Here is a 17,254-nt window from a genome sequence, read left to right as displayed (position 1 = left end):
TTGACTATCCCCTTCACACACGTTGGTCCAGAGCAAAAGGAAGAAAGAGCCCGATATTAGAAGTTTCTTTTTAATTTTTCAGTGTTAAAAATAAAACACTATTTAGAAGATTTAGAAGGGTTGTTACCAGTTTGGTAACTAATCCAGTGGAAATGTTGCCTGTGCTTCTGATTTCCAGCCAACCTGAATAACATAGTCGCTAATAGCAACTCGCTATGATTCCTTAAAATCACAGACATGTGTGATGCTTTCACATCTGAGCTCTTGAAGTCCAGGTGTTTATGAGTAAAAAGTGCACGAATTCATCATGAATGTAATGACAGGATACGTGTGACATATGTGCACATTCGAGCAGCTCCAAATTTACCTGAAATCAGGCAGAACTGTCACACTGTCTCATTCAAAAGAGGACAGAAGAGTAAATTGTGCCTATGTGCGCCGTTGGCTCAGCAAGTTATCATCTTAAATGCGAAAGAATAAGAACTTAAAATCCCCACAGAAGGTCTGCTGGCCAGAGGCATTTGGCATAAACAGATATGCAAAAGGTTCAAAGTGCTGCACAAAAATTCACAATGTAGGAAATGAAGCCCCTGATGATCTAAATCTCCTGAGGTAGGACTTCCATTATCCATCATTCACGCCTTCACAGTCGCATCCTTTTCATTTTCATTCTCCATGTTTTTTAAGTCTAACACAAAGTCTGCACATTTATTTTTCCCCTGTCAGGATGTTTTTTTGAACTCAGTCGAATTTGCCATGAAGCTACGAGTGCAGACATGAAACTGGCTAAACTTGGACTTCAGTTTTCAGAAATTCTGCTTTGGCAGAAGTTACTGCACCTTCGTTTACACGGAAATAACATTTTATTACCACCTTATCTATTTTTTTCCTCAAATTTACATAGATTAGTTATTGTTTCATTAAGGAATAAGCAATTAACTCATTACACAATAGATTATTTATGATTACAGGTGATTTAAAAAACAATGTTGTTATATGCAGGATCTCTAGTGATCCAAAGCATGTATCTGGTTAATGAATTAATGTTTTCGTGTTGTGCATTGAAAATTCGAGAGGGCAAAGTTGTAATTGTCACGCCGACCACACCGGGGCGCTGTTATGCTGCTGAAGAAATACACAACGATACAGAAGTGTGCTTACAGGATTAGTTCTCAACAGCATTTTGTCTGATACCGGAGACTTTTGATTACAACAGTGCTGCTGATGAAGATGTACCTGAGTAGTTAGTTTTGTGTCATCCATGAATCTGGTTAATTAAAAGCATCAGAAGAGGAAGAAACTGACACAGATGTGGATTAACCCTTCTTCTAGAATGCAAACTTTTTCTGTGGAGAACTTCCCTGATTTTTAAAATTAATTTCTGTTGCTGTTGTTTTCTGGGACCATTCTTAGTCCAGGTCTCGTTAACTTGCCAATAATGATCACAGCACTCTGAATGACTAAGTCTGTCCAATAAGCATCATTAGAGAAGTAAGGGCCGAGCTGTTAGTCAGATTAACTCTGCTGGTACAAACACAGGTTTTCCAGAACACATTTCCAGTGTGAGAAGTCAGAAGATTTCATAGACGGGAAAGCTGTGGCTGAGCTCATGTGGCTGCAGAAAAGCAATGGCTTGCCAGAGGTCAGTAATGATGCAGCGAAAGAGGAATGCGTTTTCATTTTGCAACCTTGCTCAGGCCTCTTCCAGACACCAAAAACTGACTTGCATTTTTGGCTCAGCAGCACTACATCACTTTCTGTGGCTCAAAAACAGTTTCATTACTGGGGTGTTGATATAAAGGATATTAGAGAAGAGGGATTTCCATCCACTACCAGTGTCCACTGATCACTCAGGTGACCCATTACTTCTTAATATTCAAGTCTGTTAAAATATTCACAGCAGAAGTACACTATGACAGGCCTGTGTTGAACTGGGACTGTGTGTCAAACATAGATTTATATTCTGGTATGTTTTCAGTATTTAAGTTTGTGTGTCTTATGGCCATCATGCAAAAACTACAAGACCTACAGTTTCATGAAACTTGGTGGAACTTCTCCAGTTATAATGAGGATCTGGATCACTTCCCAAGTGGCCTTAGTTTTCTTTTATATTGAGTTCATTTGTCTGCTGTAAGACTGCAATCAACACTTTAAAGATAAATATATCATAAGATACTATTTTCTGTTTTCTTTAACAAAATTATTCATTGATGAAGTCTTTAATTATCAGAAAATAATCTGAAGACCAAATACACATACGCATTTTGAAACACTGACAGTTATTAGTAATATATAATACAATAAACATTATCAATTCAATTTTATTTATATGGAGCCAAATCACAGCTCAAGGTGCTTTATATTGTAAGGTAAAGACCCTACAATAACACAGAAAAGCACAACAATCAGATGGCCCCCTTTGAACAAGCACTTGGCAACGGTGGGAAGGAAAATCTCCTTTTTAACAGCAAGAAACCTCCAGCAGAACCAGAGTCAGTCGTCTACTGCGACTGGTTGGGAGTGAGGGGAGGAAGAGATTAATAATAACATCATAGTTCACGTTTTAAAAGAATTTTAAAGTCAAATGTGTTTGAGCAGTTCAAGCATCTCCTTGTGGAGATGTGAGAGAATCTCGGCACAAAGTGTTGACGTGCTGAGAATGATCTTCATGGTTTGGAGGAACTGATGAAACGCATCCTTCTCACTGCTAGGCAAAACCAAACTTCACACCTTGATTTATACTCCATCAACATGAAAGATAAGATAAGATAAGATAAGATAACCTTTATTAGTCCCACACGTGGGAAATTTGTTTTGTCACAGCAGGAAGTGGACAGTGCAAAAGTTATGAGGCAAAAATTAGAATACAACATGAAAGCTGTAATATTCCACATTATTTTGAGGACATAAAACTTTTATTTAAAAAAAACTCTCAACATATCAAGATCACATTTGTTAATGCATGTACACTGTTAGAAGAATGAACATATAAAAGTTGACCTGCAAGAATACCTTCATGCATTTACACTTCATGCTGTGCAGCTTTTCTGTTGTGCAAAGGGGCCCTCTGGTGGTTTGGAAGGGCTACGGAACTCAGACAGAAGATGAATCTTTCCACTAAACGTGACTAAAATGGGAAAATATTAAAGCCAGTAAAACAACACATTTATTCACATGTCATGGCTACATTTCAAAGTAAGACTTTTTAAACCTTCTACCATTCTTTAAACCTATAAGATTCAGAAAACAATTAGGACAACTTAAAAACAAAATCCCCCAAGCGAATTCCCAAATAACCTATAAACTTAGTGCAATTAAGTATCTCAAACAACTCAAACACATGTAAATATAAAAAGAAAAGAAAAATCTCAGTCAGAAGACCCCATCTCTAAATATATCCCAGAAGTATGACACATACAAAACATGTTTTGCGTCAATAACATTTCCAGCTGAGCATTTTTACACGCAGTTGTGTCATTTTCAAAACTATAACCTCCAATGGTGAAGAATTTATATATATATATGGTGATTAGTACAGCTTTTCCAGCACGCCAGTCAAACACGTGGTGAACTGGGGAATCTGGGCTGCCTCCTGATTAATTGACAACAAATTACATGTCATGTCTACTTCAATAAATTAGGGCCTTATGGCTGAATACAAGATAATGACATGAATAAATACAAGGTACTGGCTCATTGTCCCTTTTAAAGGAATCCTTCAGCTGCACAATTTCCAGACAACTTTGATGAGAAAGATGACATCAGTGCAATATTTCAGCCTCCCTGGTTATACTGGATGCACACGTGGACTCAGAGTAGATAAGACTGCACAGATGTATTGTAAACTCAAGCTCAAGTCAATATTGATCTGTCCACACCCTCTTCTACAACAGAAGGACAGGGAGTGGAGAGTTCATTTTACCATAATATCTCAGCCCATCATGCGTAAGACTACAACCACTACGGCCGCAAACGGCTGGAACACACGGCTCAGAAGGAAGGTATTTTAAACATGCTTTCTAATCACTGGGTAATTAGGTTACATGCTAGCTGTAAATGAATCTCCATAGCAGCCAAGCTGAGCATATGGATGAGGAGACTGCAGCAGAATGCACCACACAAGGAGTGTCAAGGCTCCAGTGTTGTTTCTTAGCAACAGCACACGGCAGGATATCATTCCCTGTCGTTCCTTATCCAAGAATACAAAAAACAAAGTTATTTGATACAGTCTATTCTGTGTGCTGTGTCATTTCACTCACAATAAGAGTGACGGAAACACAGCATTCATGGACCTTATTGTATTAAAAAGACACTACATTTGGCATGTGGTATGATCTTAAAGTGGCAGCATGATTCTTCTGTGACTGCTTTATATCCTTGAATATCTATAAAAACCTAAAGAATGCTCTGTGTTCCCCCACACGAGAACACTCAGGATCCACTGTTTCCAGCACATGACTCTTGCGTCGGCTGATGTTCCTGATGGAGACTCGATCAACACTGGAGGTCAGCGTGGCTGTAGACAACTCTTCTGGCAAAGAGCAAAGCCAGCAGGCTGAAGCAGCAGGCGCAGGCCATGTACGCCCTCACGCTGTTAGTCAGCTGCACTATGGAACCGAGACACATGGCTGGCAGCAACTGCAGGTAAGCAGATGATAAGAGCAGCATTTTAAATGCATGACCACAATTTAAAAAGCAGTCCTCTTGAGTTGTAAAATAGCCCATCTTCATCTCTCTGTTAACCGCAAAATTGTCTTAATTGCTTGACCTGATTAAACTGTCTAAAAGTATTTGCAGAGACATTATCAAAGAGAGGTACGGTATTCAGAGAATCCTGAATTCAAATCTATGGGAGGATTCTGCAGCAGCAAAGATGATGGTAAAAGTTTAACTTCCAGGGGGAAAGAAAGTTAAAAAAAAAACAAAAACCTTTTCACTTTTTAAAATCAGGTTTTACGTCCCGTGGAGCATTGAAGCATTGAAATGAAAGTTAAGATAATCTTTCAGCATGACTTCCAAAATAAGTGCCCAGGTGTCAGGGCTCTGTGATCCAGCATTTTGAGTTTGTTTTGTATTTTTGACTTCTTATGAGGTATTAGAGAAATGTTAAGTTCTAGTGTTTATAAAGTAGTTAGGTTTTAGTCTAGTTAATGTTATCACCCATGCTTCCTTTTTTAGGTGTCATTTCCTGTTCCTTCCTATGAAGGGCGGGTAGACCGGTAGTGAAATTGGACGGTCTAGCCTTCAGTTTTGCGTCACCGCTGTCTCGGTGGAGTTTAATAAACTATGGAAAGACTGCGGGGGCTGGCTGGGCTGCGCAATGAATCCTGGGATAGGTTGGGCCACGAAGGACACACCCGACCCATCCTTCAAATTCGGGAAAAAGGAGGACGCATTTGTCGGCTGCATTCGGAGGAGTCTGCGAATTTGGACAGCCTTCATCGCATCGCTGTGACGTAATCAGCCTACAAATGCGGCCTCAGGAGGATGCAGCCCATGAATTTGGACACCCCCATTGTAAAACTTTTAGTTATGTCCGTGCCCTCGTATGCCCTTGTGTTTCATGTCTGCATGTTCCATGTCCTATTGTCAAGCTCGTGTTGTCACAGTCTACGTCTCATCATGCTTCCTGTTTTATTTTGACAGTCTCTTGTTCCGTGTTCAGTGTGTTTGGTTTTGCTTCCCCTGTGGCGTCGTATTCATTTGTGTCAGCTGTGTTCCCCAGGCGTTTCCACTTCCCTCATTATGCTTCTGTGTATTTGAGTCCTCTGTCTCCCTTTGTTCATTGCTGGGTTGTCTGTTCATCTAACCTCATGCTACATGGATGTTTCTCTAGTCTTAGTTATCTCAGGTTCTGGTCATGTTCATGTTAGATTTATGATTATCGTTAGAATTCCATGTCCTGCGTTAGTTTTTCCCAGTTTTCTCAGTTTATCATTTAGTTTCTCACCCCTGCGCTTTTGTTTTGTGGTAGTTATCAGCCTAAATGAACGGCTCGCTTTTTGTTAAACTTTAGTCCTGTCCCTTGTGTATCTACTTTCGGGTCCACTCCTCAAACACACCAGCCATCCGGCAGCAGTGATGAGAATAACAGCGTTACAAGTAGCGGCGTTACTAACGGCGTTTCTTTTTGTCTATGTAAGCAATCTGCGCGCTACCGTGGACGGCAATCACTTTCTTGTAGACGATCACTTTTTGGCACAACACCAGAAGCAAAGGGGGCAAAACAATTGCATGAGTGCTGCTGTTTGACTGAGGAAGAATAAAGTAGTCGTGGTAAGCCAATCACATGACCACTTCAAGATGACAAAGCAACAAGGTGATATATACCAGTTTTTAAATTGTGTTGATAGGCCACGTAAAACCAGAGACATGATAAACAATATATACACTGCATTTTTTCCTCAATAGTTTCGTCACGTTTACTTTCTAAGGACAGCGCAGCGAGCACTCTCTGCTTATGAGCAAAAAATAAAAAAACAAAACAAAAAACAGCCCGTTCGTGTTGGTGGAAAAATGCACCATGTTGACCAATCAAAAAATAATATGGCAACATGACATTTGGATGTTTAGGAAGAGGGGGAAGTTTTAAGAGTGATGGAGAGAGAGAGAGAGACAGCAGAAAAAGAGAGAGAGCGAGTTTTAAGATGTGAGGGATTTGTGACGTTTAACGTGTTTGGAGTGTGTAGTTAATGTGTTGTCTTGTGTAGTTAGTGTGTGAGTGTTGTGGATAGTTTTGTGTTGTGTGTCAGAACAATGAGGCGACTGCTGTCTCCAGGTGAAAAACAGGAGGAGTGAGAGGAGCACCTGCTGTCAGGCCTGCAGGTATCAGGCTGTGATGTTCTCCTTTATAGTGGACAGAAATATTTGGAGTGGCACAAATAATTTGTGTGGCATCTTATTGAATGCAGAACAGCTGATTGTTCTGTAAATAGTTTGAAATGGTTATTAAAAAAGGGTAAAAGGCTTCAAATAACTTTGTTGTTTACAAAACTTGTGCATATGATTTTAAAATTGACAATTTATATTTGCATTTAAAGTTATGAAATATGATTCAATAAACATGTTTGTGGTTGTAACAGTAAAAAAATCACTTTTTCTACTCTGACTTTATGTTTTTTGTCTGATTTTAGATCAATTGTGGTAATACAGTCAAAATGAAAACATAACTGTAAATTCACACACGTGAGGTTGTGCTGAAAACAATGATACCAAACAAGCAAAGTAAAGAGTTTTTAAAGGTGAAATGTAGAGGAAACATCAAAAGTAGTTAAAAATGGCCAATTATACCCTGGACCCCAGAGGGTTAAACATTTTTTTAAGAAACACAATAGTTACTTTTCAAGTAATTAATTACTTTTAGAATCTTGTAACTCAGTTACTAGCTCAGTTACTTTTTTGAAGAAATAACTAGTAACTATAATTAATTACTTTTTCAAAGTAACTTGCCCAACACTGTCCGGCAGTGACACCAGGAGTATTTCAAGAAGCCAACCAAGCGGCGAGATTTGGTATAATTTAACTTGATTAACTCCAACTGATTAACTTAACTGATCAATAAATGCAATTAGCTGTTCAAAGAAGATCTGAATATACTTTATATCACATGAAATGAGATCAGGTACACCACCAATTAATTCGGCTCCAATTGCCCACCCATACCTGGGAGAGAAGGTACGCGCCTTCCAGTATTGCCATGTCAAAGCCCATCCCTCTGTTTGAGACTTGTGTGGAGTCTGCTTCAGCTCTATCACCTCCAGCCACCAAAAGTGATAGATGTGGCGACTCAACAGAGGGCTCTGCCACAGGAGGTATCAGCCCCACAGCTTGGTGCTTAGCAGGTGGACCACATGAGGGAACAGGCTTAGCAAGTGTTGGGTCATTACTTTCAGTCCGCTCAAGAGGTCTGGGTCTGGATGACTTGAAGAAAATCTTAAAGAGAAAAAGTTACCAATTACATTCACTGTCATCACTAAACAATATCATCTGATGTAAGGGGGACTTGCTATGTTTCGTGATTTTACTTGGTATATGTATGTGTCTACTAATCAGAGCATAAGTCATTTAATAGTCTGAATATCAAAGTAAACTTGAGCAAGATACTAAAGCCTGGGTTGCCCCTGATGCATCCATCAGAGTAGTGTGTGTGTGACCGTTAGATTACCAGCACTTAGGCACAGGAAATGGTGCTTGTATGAATGCATGTGAAAATGGGTGAATGGGGCTAGTAGTAAGACAGCACTTTGAGTAGAAAACCACTATATAAATACTAGTCCATTTACCATTCTAGCAATGTCCAGCCTGCTAGATTTAATGACTGAATAATTGACCAGACTGAACAGTGTGATTAAAGGCTGCGAAAACCAATCAACAGCTGAAGGTGGGTTGCTGAGGACCGATTGCTGGCTCCAATTTGAAGCTATAAAAAAGAAAATGCTTTAAAATAGTTTTTGATGTGTCTCTTCCTTTGTAATAATTTGGAAAACAATTATTTATAATTGTATATTAATTGCAATTAAATAAATAATATAAATTATGGTGATTAGCCAGTTGTGATTTACATCCAGTAGTAACAGAAAGTTGGTGGTGAGGAATCGTTAACAGCAGGCAGGTAGCTTGTCTCATGCTAACTGTTAGCTGCTAACTTGACTTGCCTTGTGGTTTCTTAGTTGTTGTAACAATGGTAATTATGCCCCAAAGATGCCTGACCCCAAAAAGGTCAGGCATATACACCCATCAAGTGCTGAAGCAGCATCCACAACAAGTTCCTGTGATGCCATGCTATACAGTAAAAAGACAATACACCCTCTGTCAGTTCTACCGTTTAAGATTTAAAAGGATGCATTTTCTTTTCACCATGACTGTAAGTGGTTTAATTCTCAAAGGAAAATGCATGCAATGGTAAATTTAACAGAGCTGTTACGAGCTAAATGTAAGCTTTAATTATAAATGGCAGCCAAGCACCGAATGTAAAATTCTGGATCAGTGCTGATGTTAAAAAGAACAACCTGACTGAGAGCAGATATTCATATTCTTTCTTTTGATTTTGTTGCTTCTTATTTCCAACAGATAAATATTAATAGATTTTTTGTATCCTTTTCCTCACAAACACTGGACTTCCTGAATATTCATTCTTCATTCTTGCAGATTTCCCACTATATCAAACACAAGGCTGCACACTGTGTAAGTAAGAACTAACCTTTCTGTCTGAGTGATAGAGACACAGCAGTGTGTATGGCAGCACCTGCAGGACACAGAGCGTGTACCCCGTCACAGCAGCCATGACAGTGACCATCATCACACTGTCTGTGACACTCATGACGGTGGTGGCCAACAGCAGAAGAGCCACCCCACTAGTGTATACCACTTTGGCTCCCAGCAGAGCCACCCAGCGGTCCATTAGCGTAGAGCACAGCACCGACACTGCACACTGCAGGAAGAGAGCCAGACTGGCCATGCGCACACCTGGACAAGAATCAAGTGGTTTTAATGCAAAACATAATCTCACTGACTGACTTCAACGGTTGGAAGAACTTACCCTACCTTCATCATAGTGTTTCCTTTCCTGTGATTCTGGATCTGCACCCGGCACTCCCTGGTACAATCCCTCCCCCATAAAGTCAGCGAAGAAGAGCATGACACTCATCAGTGCCATCCAACTACACACCTCTGCCACAAAAAGTCTCCATATGACCTGTGGCACATGTGTGCACACCGCATACAAATGATGCAGCATTGAAAGACCCTCTGATGCACGTCGACACAGCACATCACGTAAACAACGAGGCCGAAGTAGGAAGGGGAACGGGCAGCATCTGCTCCCCAAACTTTTTAAAGGGGGATGAACAAGAATCTTCCTCTCTCCTCTGACTCCTGCTTCCTCCTTGATGCAGGTTGTGGAGAGGAGGCAGCCAAAAAATAGGAGGGTGAGCAGGGTGTAAACAAAGGCCTCTTGCCCTCCCAAATATAGTGCTATGGGCACCTGGCTCCAGTCCACGGAAGGAAGCAAAAACCTGGAAAAAATACATTTTAAATGTTGAAATATTAGGTCTTTTAGGCCTGTTCACTTACTTGGATGCTGTGACTGTATTGTGCCTGTTGGAGAATTTTTTTAAATCTTACTATTAATACAGCTGTACCATAGGTACAACAGCTAATATAATGATGTGTCTTTGTCCTGTCTTTGTCCAGATGGCTGCCCGTCCCTGAATCTGCTTCTGCTGGAGGTTTCTTCCTGTTAAAAGGGAGTTTTTCCTTTCCACTTTCTCGCCAAAGTGCTCACTTATCGGGTTCATCTGAATTTTAGGGTTTTCTCTGTATTATGGTAGGGTCTTACCTTACAATATAAAGCACCTTGAGGTAACTTGGCACTGTATAAATATAACTGAACTGAAATGAAGTATGAGACACAACCAGTTAGGAAGAAAAGATAATAAGTGGCTTACCCCAAGCATCCCCCCAGGCTTGTCATCAGGGAATTAACTGAGAATGCTTTTCGGTTTTCTTCCTCCCCGGGAAACAGATCTGACAGCAGGGCAAGCAGTAGGGTGAGACAGGCCTGAGGAGAAACCTGAGAGTTAGCTGATACATGTAATTATGATACTCAACCAAAGACTTATTCTTTCAGAAATAAAAAATAATAATACAAGTGTTTAATTGCCAAAGTTATTAAGTGAACCAGGAAGGTCTAGATTTGATTTTAGGGGTACAAAAACTTTGAAAACGCAATTTTTCTATGCGTTTGCACCTTCCGTCCACACGTAAACGGCGTTTTCGGTCACTGAAAACGGAGATTTTTAAAAACTCCGGCCAGGGTGGATATTTCTGAAAACTCCGTTTTTGCATTTACGTGTGGACGAGAAAAACGGAGAAAACGCAGCGTCAAAGGTGTGCGCCTTTTTTGACGTCACACTGTGCGCCACGTTATTGTTTCGGTGAAATGAATTTCTACAATACTGTTACTGTTAACTGTACTCTCTGCAGTGTTTAAATGCTTACATATACACACAGTTACTGTCCCTCCACACATAAGACTCGGTTCTGCTTCTATGCCCCAGCCTTGTTTACTATTTCCCACCGAGGCTTCTAGACTTCTGATTGGCCAACATTTCTGCACGGTCAGTGTTGGGAAGGTTACTTTTAAAATGTATTCCATTACAGAATACAGAATACATGCCCCAAAATGTATTCTGTAACGTATTCCGTTACGTTACTCAATGACAGTAACGTATTCTGCATACTTTGGATTACTTAATATATTATCATGCTTTTTACAACAACGTGAATGTGCTATTGCTGTGTGATTTATTACTATTACTGAAGGTCCGCGACTCCGAACTGTAGTAAAGGGACCTCTGACTAATACGGCGGGGTCCCTGTCGGCTCGTAGCCGAAAAATAGCTTTACTTTGTTGTGTGGGTCAACTCTGCTTGCCAGAGACAGAGAGAGGCGTTGAAAGACTGCTCCAACGGAACTTGTTAATTTCGGAGGAAAACAGGAACACAGCATACAGTCAAGTCTTAATAGCTTACTTACAACTGGGCTCATCAGGCACTCTTCTTGGCTGCAGTGGTTATTATTATATTTACATGCTTCCAGCTCCCGTTTCTCCTCGATGACAACTCGTACCTTTCCACTCCCCTTTTTCTCCCTCCTCGCGCTCACAGACACATAACGTGTATGGCAGTCCATTCTCCCTGCAGCACGGACTACACTGCCCATGATGCTACATTCTTTAGAGCTATGCTTGTAGCATTCTGCCTGTTAGCTTAGCACAACAACAACAACAACGAAAAGGCGCTCTCTCACCCAGGAAACACACAGTCGCAGAGAGAGAGAGAGAGCGTCGCCTTGTAACCATGGCAACCGTAACGCTGGCGCCTGGAACAACAGAACGTAGCTGTCAAACAAAACCCAAACAGTCCTGACCCGCGACAAAGTGAAACAGGAAAGTACCGCAGTGCAATCCATTTATTTCAACAAAGTAACTGTATTCTGAATACCACCTTTTTAAACGGTAACTGTAACGGAATACAGTTACTCATGTTTTGTATTTTAAATACGTAACGGCGGTACATGTATTCCGTTACTCCCCAACACTGTGCACGGTTAGGAATCTAGCGCCACCTGCTGCTTTGGCATAGCAGCGTTTTCCTTCATTTCTATGTTTACGTGTGGACAGGATTATTTTTTAAAACGAAAACAGAAAATCTCCGTTTTCAAAAATACCCGTGTACGTGTGGACGTAGCCTCAGGGTGCAGATATTAATAATGTCCAGCCTAACAGCCCCAGGTTAGTGGCTCAGAGTTTTACTGCTCCATGAGCATTTTTATTGGCCTGTGGGAAAAAGCTAGTATTTTCTTTTTTTAAAAAATACTAATATAATTTTATGAATATATTTCATGTTATTTCACTTTAAATCTGAAAAACAATGTTATGAAAGTGTTGAAATAAATGGTAAATGGTAAATGGCCTGTATTTATATAGCGCTTTACTAGTCCCTAAGGACCCCAAAGCGCTTTACATATCCAGTCATCCATCCACCCATTCACGCACTGGTGATGGCAAGCTACATTGTAGCCACAGCCACCCTGGGGCGCACTGAAATAGTGTATGATCTAGTACCCATGCCCCACTTTAGATTCGCCCCTGCTTGCTGCAGGTATCAAAGGATGGCTGCTGCCAACCTTCAGCATGCTGCCTGATTTAAACATGGTTTAAGTTAACCTCTTAAGCCCCAACGCCCCCTGATACTGAGGCAAAAGGCAGGAGATCAGGTAGGCTTGGGGCTTAAGAGGTTAACAGTCCATCTACATATTTTATTACAACAGCTGTAGCTTCCCTTTTCAGTGTAAAACAAACAGCGGTGGATTGAGCAGCTACAAAGTTTACTTTTCTTCACGTCAGTGCTTGTTAAACAGGTTCTGAAGGACTGCCGCTAGCTTTTTCCCAGTAAAGGTTTTAATGGTGATTACAGGAACAAGCACTGCTGCTTTAAACAATATAAAAACATTTTCTTTCTCTACCCCTTAGCTCACTGACTTGCTAATGGCTCCACCTCTTTGCTCTTCGTGGGGTGAGTGTGTAAACAGACTCCAGATCCACGAAGCATCAAAGCAAAGAACTGATGTCAAGGATTTTTAAAAAAAGGACACGAGACTGTGCTCTATCCATGTTGGTTACCACTGGACCCCTGGAAGAGATCCCTGTTAATCCCTCATCTAGTTCCCAAGAAGCACGAGAATAAGAATTAATAGTATAACTGAGTATATAATTTTTATTTTTGTACAACTTTACTTGTAAAGTTTACTCACCTGTGCGCAGAACTCGACAAGGCACACAGCTGCAGCCTGCATGCCGGCTTGCACCCAGTGAGGGTGCTGTGGTGAAATCAGTAGAGTCAGCCGCCTGGCTTGGGGAATTATTTGCAGGCCTAGCAAAACTCCCAGGCTCAGGATCCAGATAAAGGGCGTGCGTCGACCGAAGCGCCCTCTCCAAGAATCACTAGCTGAGCCGATCATGGGTATAAAGATCAAGCCCAAAACTGGAGTCACAGCTGGTAAAAAGAAAGACCCTGTTAACCTTCTTAGTGGTCTTTAAAGCTCAATCATTTACCAGGGAAGTATCAGATGGGATCTAGTCATTATTTTTTATGGTATAATGCACTTAAACTTCTGTTGTAGTCGTACTTTATCTGCACTGACGACATTACAGTTACCAACAGTCTGGGAAAGGTTTACAGCCCACCCAGTGACAGTTAGCTAGCAAGAAAGACATTATTTACATTTTTCCGCTTAACTTAGGACTTAGGTGTATCCATTTGTTAGCTTAATAAATATTAGCTTTCTGCTATCTTGCTAATGAATAGCCACAGTACTCGGGGTTCTCCAGTGTTATTGCTTTTCTTGTTTTTGATCAAACTGCATTCTGTCAGTTTTAAAACCAGAGACGACCATTATTATCAGGCAACCAATATGGCAGCTGTGAAAAACCTCAATGTAAGGCTTAAAAACAAGACTTGACAAAGCAACAAGTGATGTCACAGTTGCTACGCCCATCTTTGATTCTGTCCATGGATCAAAGTCGTTATTGAAACTAAGCTACCTAAGATCCGCTAGTTTTAAAAACATATGAAAACTATTGATAATGAAAAATCATTATATAATGACAAATCTAAATGAAGCTATTTGAATACATTTCCTAGTTAGTAGTTGTAGACATGCACTGTCAGCACTGGTGCTTCAAACTACAAACAGATGTTTCAAACACACAAACGGAACATCTATAAAATTGTAATGCTCATGTGATTTTTTTTCCCCTCCACTTACCAAGCATCATAGTCATGTAGCGTTCCTCCATGCCAGCCTGTAGCAGTAGAGGTGGGATGTAGACAGTCCCGGCAGCCATGCACACCTCCAGGCCACATGATAAAGTGTTCACCAGCAACAACTTCCACATCTGACACTGAAACCACTTTTTCACAACCATCTTGGCTCTTCAATTTTTTATTTAGAGACTTATTTGAATGTACAAATGTCTTTAGTCCTGATATGAAATATTAAGTTAATGTAAAGACAACTATTAAACAAAAGGGTTTCCCAGAGGGGTTTTGGCTGGTCATCAGTTTTGGACAGCTTCCTTGTCATGATGTGCTTTGTGAATGAAGCGGTCATCAGAGAACAGCAAAGACAACTTTCTTAAGTTTCCTTTTTATTTGAGGTTCCATTAGCGCCCCAGCAGAGGCCGGCATCTTCACCTGCCAGTGTGGTGTCTTCCTGCATAATTCAAAGAAAGCACAGCAAAGCCTGAAAAAATCGTTGTAAAATCTGGAAAAAGATTACCTTCTATATCTAAATGTGAAATGGGGAAAAGTCATTTTGTTCAATCTATTAGCAAAACCTCAACTCCCATTTTAGCCATTCACCAACTCACATCAATCTACTGAGTCATTTTCTGTTGGGCAGACCATCACTGTGAACTAAAACTAAACTTAGAATTAAAGAAACACTGAAGAAAAAGTACATAAAAACTAGACTTTTGAACAAGATGGAAACTGACTGAAACAATACTGTGCATCAAGGTATTTATAGATAACTAAAAACTAAAACTACACGTGAAAAACTTTTTAGTTAACTAAAATAAAAAAAATAGACTTAAAAAAACCTCTAACTCTAAAAACTAATAGGAACAATTTCGTGAATTTCGAAAACGGAGTAAAATAAAAACATGGAGGTGACATGCTTAGTTTTACTACCTGTATGTATCTGTATGTTAAAAAATGTAATACAACTTGTTTTTTTCTGTCACGCACATTAATAAAGGATATTTGTCATTTTAATGAGAAATCTTGTGCTTAGTGGCAATTAAAATCATTTTAACTGGTTCAGTATTTATTCCTGATAGATCTTTCTGACTTCCTTTCATTTTTTAGGAAGTATCATCACTGCTTAGAAATCTATAAACATTGCCATAAATGTGGTTTCAGTGTGTTTCTTGCTGTCTAGTGTCATTTACACTATTGTCTATAGATTTCAGTGAAGGTGTAAACATGACTGTAAAATCATCTGGTTTTGAGGACTTTTGAGGCTATAGTCTGAGCTCGTCCTATCCATAAGTGACATGTCCCTTCCCACACACCTTAGAAGCGCTTTGTTGTTTCTTAGGAAAATGAATAGTACCTTTAGGCGTTAGACGTAGAGAGGTATAGAATGTAAGGTGTGTCAGGGATATAGATGATTATTATGGTTTTAAGTGTTGCTATAAGTACACCTTATGGCTCTTTGAATTCTCACAATGTTAAAAATCCTGAGAATGAACGACAAAGAAAACTGCATAATTTGTTAATATGTAACAGTCTGTTTCTTTGTGGTATGTATGCCTCCTGCTTACTGTAAGCTATTGCACATAATTCATTCATTTCCTAATGATTTCATCTGGCACACTGTGTGCGTGCATGTGTGTTATTCACTCACTTGTTAAACCAGAAGCTCCTCTTTCTCTGAGACACACTCTAAAACATTAAGCAATAAACCACTAGCATTTTTATTTCCACTTGCCTCATCAAAGTCCTTTGATCTCTCTTCGAGCAGCAAAAGTTGTTTGAAAAGTCAGCAGTGGCTACTGGTTTTCTTCCTTTAAAGTTCAGTAGCCTGTGGTGTATACAGCTGTGTATGTGCCGCAAATGACAACAAAGGTGAGATTATTACTCACGTCACGCTTTCTGTTAAGGATGTGGGCGGGATTACAGGTAGTGCTGACATTCCTATGTTGGGTTTGTTTTTACATATGTGTTCATATGATTTGCTCAGCTACTGTTGATTTGTAAAGGCTGACACTTGTTGGGGCTACATTTGGAACAACTGAAAAATGTGTTCATTGAATTATTTTTTAAACTATTACTAACTTACTTTGAAACTCAGCACTCAGTAATCTATAGTGCATTTTCTTTTGTCACTTCCTGTAACTGTAGCGTAAGCCCGATGCAAATTATTGCATTATGCTCTGACTGGTTCAACAGTAAATATGAATAAATAAAACGGTCATTGTTTTTCGTGCTAGCCAATCAATCCAAACTCCTTATTTTTATGTCTTTTCTTTTTGTATTTATTTCTCTGTCATCACATCTTCCTCTTGGGTTAAGAGTTTCGGTTTCATCCTCGACAGCACTCTCTCCTTAAAGGCACACAGAAATAATATCACAGGGTCTTCTTATTTTAATCTTAGTAATTTTAACCGCCTTCGCCCTTCACTCACTCCAAACAGTACCACCATACCTGTCGCTGCTCTTGTCACATCTTGTTTTGGATTGCTGTAATTCTCTTCTCTATGGTAAATCATCCATAAACTGCAGTTAGTTCAAAATATTGATATTATATCCAGAATTGGATCCACTGAACAAATAACACCTGCTCTTAAACAGCTCCATCGGCTTCCAGCTCACCTAAGAGTGAATTTCCTACTTCTTACTTTCAAAGTGCTTCATAACCTCGCTCCTCCATATTTATCTGATCTTCTCCATGCGTACCCTCCCTGCTCTTCTTCAGCTTCCCTTCTGTCTGTTACAACTGCTTGCCTCACTACCATGGGGCTCAGAGCCTTTAGCTTGAGCGTCGAGTCCTTGGAATGCACTTCCACCAGATCTGCCAACTACAAACTCTCTGGTTTAAAATTACATCTTAAAACCGATCTATTCAGAATTGCATACCCTTTATTATGACTTGGTCTTATTGTGTTTTTTACCTCGATTAACTTTTA

At 40.0% G+C, this 17,254-nt stretch overlaps 1 protein-coding gene across 2 annotated transcripts; it reads right to left on the bottom strand.

Annotated features, from left to right (window-relative positions):
* Positions 1-2,879: 2,879 nt before the first annotated feature.
* On the bottom strand, positions 2,880-14,842 carry slc45a3 (solute carrier family 45 member 3). Of its 2 annotated transcripts, XM_085455676.1 has the most exons (7): positions 14,329-14,842; positions 13,315-13,556; positions 10,446-10,558; positions 9,544-10,013; positions 9,200-9,465; positions 7,663-7,932; positions 2,880-4,638 (listed from the first exon to the last, which is right to left on the bottom strand). In XM_085455676.1, exons 1-7 carry the CDS (start codon positions 14,486-14,488, stop codon positions 4,495-4,497), a joined length of 1,665 nt encoding a protein of 554 aa, XP_085311802.1. In that variant the 5' UTR covers positions 14,489-14,842; the 3' UTR covers positions 2,880-4,494. The 2 variants fall into 2 exon arrangements, with proteins under 2 accessions (XP_085311802.1, XP_085311804.1); XM_085455678.1 differs by lacking the exons at positions 13,315-13,556; positions 14,329-14,842 and adding an exon at positions 11,536-11,894.
* Positions 14,843-17,254: the final 2,412 nt, after the last annotated feature.

This window comes from Copadichromis virginalis, linkage group LG5 (genome assembly GCF_057382275.1).
Source record: "Copadichromis virginalis isolate Kocher_CV1m ecotype Utaka linkage group LG5, C_Virginalis_male_GT1.1, whole genome shotgun sequence".
Taxonomy (NCBI): Eukaryota; Metazoa; Chordata; class Actinopteri; order Cichliformes; family Cichlidae; genus Copadichromis; species Copadichromis virginalis.
This window is presented reverse-complemented; position numbering and strand designations above follow the sequence as displayed.